Here is a 4356-nt window from a genome sequence, read left to right on the forward strand (position 1 = left end):
GTTCTTTGTGTTTTCGTTTGTGCTCTTGTAGTGTTAGTTGATGGTGCTGTTTGTAATATGGATTAGTATTACTGCTGTTGAAGAATGTTGGTCCTATCAGTCAATCAGTTAATAATAGTAAACTACAATTTGTGGTGCCTCTGGTTGACGTTGGCTCGTGTATCTTGGTGTAGTACTTGTAGTATAGCTGGTTAGTGCTGTTGCTGTTAGAGTTTGTTAGTGTTGTCATTGCTGATGGTAGTAACAATATTTCTGTTGTTGTTGTTGTTGTTACTGTTAGTGGTGGTGGTGGTAGTGATCGGGGTGGGGGAGAGCATTAGTGCTCTGGTTAGTGCTGTTTTAGTGGTGTTACTGCTGTTGTTGTTGATGTTGCTGCTGCTGCTGTTGTTGATGTTGTTACTGTTGTTGTTGATTATGCTGATGTTGATGTTGTTGTTGTTGTTGTTGTTGTTGTTGTTGTTACTGCTGCTGCTGCTGCTGCTGCTTCTCTGGCTGTTTAAATACGAATATCAATGGCGTCGGTGGTATTGCGATTCGGCGTTATTAATGGTATTGGCGCTGCTTGCAAGTGGTGCTGATGATGTTGCAGATATCGGTGGCGTTGGTGGTGGGTGTAGTGGTGGCGGTAGTGTTGTAGTAGCAGTAGTGGTAGAGGCGGTAGTGGAGTGGGTGAGGTACTGGTTGTGGTGCAGGATAAACATTGTAGTATTAATATTTGTAACATTAGCAAAGATTGTGGTTGGTGGGGGAGAGATTGTCGTAGCCTTGGTAGTCGTAGTAGTAGTAGTAGTAGTAGTAGTGGGGTGGTGGTGGTAGTAATTGTTGTTTTTGTTCTTATTGTTGTGGTGATGGTGGTGGTAGTCGTGTCGTTGTAGGAGTAGTAGTAATTTTGGTAGCTGAAGGGGTCTGTTTAGTAGTGATGGCCATGGTGTTGGTGTTGGTAGTGATAGTAGTCGTGAAGTTCATAGTAGAGGCAATGGTAGCTACGGTATTGGGAGAAGTGGTGAGAGGAGGTGTAGCGTTTGTTGTATTGGTGATTGTCATGTTGGTGGTAGCAGTTATAACAGTGGTTGTGACGTTAGTAGTAGTAGTAGCAGTAGTAGTAGTAGTAGTAGTAGTAGTAGTAGTAGTAGTAGTGGTGGTGGTGGTGTTGGTGGTGAGGGTGGAGTTGTTAGTAGTTGTGTTTGTGACAGTATCAGTAGTAGTAGTGGTAGTGGCGGTGGTGGTAGTTGTAGTAGTATTCGTGTTGGTAGTGGTAGTGGTGGTGGTGGCGGTAGTAGTAGTAGTAGTAGTAGTAGTAGTAGTATTTACAGTGGTTGTGGCATCAGTGGTAGTAATGGTAGCGGTGTTACTAGTAGTGTTTGTGCTGTTTCTAGTAGTAGTAGTAGTGGTGGTGGTGGTGGTGGTGGTGGTTATAGTATTGGTGGTAGTGGCCGGTAGTAGTCGTTCCACCACTCCTCTGTGTGTGTGTGTGTCTAACACCTTCCCATAAACTCTACATTCAATAACGTCTGTCTTTCCAAACAATATCACAGAACCCTAAACAAATTCTTTGTTTCAGTTTTATGTAAATCAGGATCAGAATGGCATCGATTCAATTTTGCAGTTCAAATTTTTGGTCACGTGGTGTGTGTGTGTTTGCTCACGTGGTCTATCTTTGGTCACGTGGTGGTAATGGTGATGGGTCGGAGCAGTTGGATATTCGGGTGACCGTAGTAGCATCTTCCTTGGCAGACGCAACGTTCCCGTCATGCTGTCGTCATTGCTACTGTTGCTGCTGCGGTTAATCTTCTTGTTGTTGTTATTGTTGTTGTTGTTGTTGTTGTTGTGGTTGTTGTTGTTGTGTTGTTGTTGCTGTTGATGTGCTTTGCATTGTTGTCGATGCTGTTTGTTTCTCTGGTCTGGTTCTCGCTGTAGTTATTGCAGTGATTGGCATTGTTCGTGCTATTGTTGTTGTTGCCGATATTGCTAATATTATTGTTGCTGTTGTTGTTGTTGTTGTTGCTGTTGTTGTTGTTGTTGTTCTTGTTGTGGTCATCGTCGCCGTCGTCATCGTCGTATCACAGGCCGATCACGTAGTCACGTACGCACGGCTTCTCGCAAAGGCGATTCGGCGTGCTGTTGTACTTATGAGCTACTTTCATCAAACTAAGGAATGTGTTCGCTTCCCGCATGCATTCAATATCGTTGTCGCAAGATTTAATTGAATCGGCAAGGAAGCCTCGGTCACATACTGTTGGTCCTAACCGCATTGAAGAACCCTGTAAGACAAAAAACAATACAAAAACAAAAATGAGTGACGATAGATCTTAGTGAATTCGATGCAAAAAGCAACAGACGCTGAATGATAAAGTATGGCACAAAAAATTAGTGGAAACTCTAAGACAAATACTGGATAGCAAAATCTACAACTTGATAGCAAAGTGACTAAACCGACTAATTCCGATCAAAAGATTTGGTTTGCAATTTTACCGGTGAGTGTGTTAAATTATAATACACCAAAAGAGATTGGCTCTCTCCAGACACAACAGAAATAAATATAGGTTGCCTTTAAGGGATGGATTTAGAGTTGTCTCCCTTGCTTTATCTTACTAGGCTGTGCGATTTTGTTGATAATTGATTTCATCACAGCAATGTCATATCATTTCAGTTTTTCTTAGATAAGTACATTAAAGATGCTAGAATAATCTTGCTTGTTATGTTTCCATGCAGCCCGTTGCCCTGAACATTTTTACACTCAAGCATTCTTAATCTGTCAATACTTATTTATTCACACAGTTTTCAATTAACCGTGCATTATCTCGGGGCTTCGAGATTTCGATTATATCATTACTCTTTTACTCTTTTACTTGTTTCAGTCATTTGACTGCGGCCATGCTGGAGCACCGCCTTTAGTCGAGCAAATCGACCCCGGGACTTATTATTTGTAAGCCAAGTACTACTTATTTTATCGGTCTCTTTGGCCAAACCGCTAAGTTACGGAGACGTAAACACACCAGCATCGGTTGTCAAGCGATGTTGGGGGGACAAACACAGACACACAAACATATGCACACACATACATACATATATATATATATATATATATATATATATATATATATATATATATATATATATACGACGGGCTTCTTTCAGTTTCCGTCGTGTACCAAATCCACTCACAAGGCTTTGGTCGGCCCGAGGCTGTAAAAGAAGACACTTGCCCAAGGTGCCACGCAGTGGGACTGAACCCGGAACCATGTGGTTCATAAGCAAGCTACTTACCACACAGCCACTCGTACGCCTCCTACACGTTGTTTATTTATAGAACGATATTGGAGGGTAGGTGTGAGAGGCTGAACCTGGCCTGTTTCAACATAAAACAAGTAGGATGTATGGACTTGATATGGACAGTGGAAACGCTAAGAAGCTTTACAAGATCAAGCAGAGACAAAGAGAGAAATAGGCAAACAAACAGAAACTGTAAGAGAAGATATGAGACAACACCGAAATTTCAATTAATGGAAATTAATTAAATATGCAACGTAATGGTTCAGGTGGAGTAGATGTGGCTTCGGTAACTACTTACGCAGTTATAACACATTGCGTGTCGGTTGCAAAGATCTCGAGTGACTGAACTGAAAGGTATCTTCAACACATCGGCAAACTGGCAATTTCCGGTCATTGATAAAAGTGGACATTCTGCAACAGAGAATAAAACAAACAAAATATTATAAGGCAATATATATGAGTGTGTGTATATATGTAATTGTGTTCATATATTTACCATTACGCCTATGTATATATATATATGTGTGGAGGCGCAATGGCCCAGTGATTAGGGCAGCGGTCATAGGATCGCGGTTTCGATTCCCAGACCGGGCGTTGTGAGTGTTTATTGAGCGAAAACACCTAAAGCTCCACAAGGTTCCGGCAGGGGATGGTGGCGAACCCTGCTGTACTCTTTCACCACAACTTTCTCTCCCTCTTACTTCCTGTTTCTGTTGTGCCTGTAATTCAAAGGGTCAGCCTTGTCACACTGTGTCACGCTGAGTATCCCAGAGAACTACGTTAAAGGTACACGTGTCTGTGGAGTGCTCAGCCACTTGCACGTTAATTTCACGAGCAGGCTGTTCCGTTGATCGGATCAACTGGAACCCTCGACGTCGTAAGCGACGGAGTGAGAACAACAACAAATATATATGTATATATATATATATATATATATATATATATATATATATATATATATATATATATATATATATATATATATATATATATATATATATATACATATATATATATACATATGTATATATATATATATGTATGTATATATATATATATATATATATATATATATATATATAT

The 4356-nt window shown here is 40.7% G+C and overlaps 1 protein-coding gene across 5 annotated transcripts in view; it reads right to left on the bottom strand.

Annotated features, from left to right (window-relative positions):
- Positions 1 to 373: 373 nt before the first annotated feature.
- The window catches only part of LOC106875521 (uncharacterized), a 113678-nt gene continuing 109695 nt past the window's right edge, over positions 374 to 4356 (bottom strand). For all 5 annotated transcript variants that reach the window (XM_014923710.3, XM_089366275.1, XM_014923708.3 and 2 more), the window contains 2 exons: positions 3572 to 3684; positions 374 to 2261 (listed from right to left, as the gene is read on the bottom strand). In XM_014923710.3, the coding sequence (XP_014779196.1) occupies positions 2061 to 2261; positions 3572 to 3684 (314 nt within the window). In that variant the 3' untranslated portion in view covers positions 374 to 2060. The remainder of the gene's footprint in view (positions 2262 to 3571; positions 3685 to 4356) is intronic.

Source organism: Octopus bimaculoides, chromosome 18 (genome assembly GCF_046866305.1).
Source record: "Octopus bimaculoides isolate indiv1 chromosome 18, ASM4686630v1, whole genome shotgun sequence".
Taxonomy (NCBI): domain Eukaryota; kingdom Metazoa; phylum Mollusca; class Cephalopoda; order Octopoda; family Octopodidae; genus Octopus; species Octopus bimaculoides.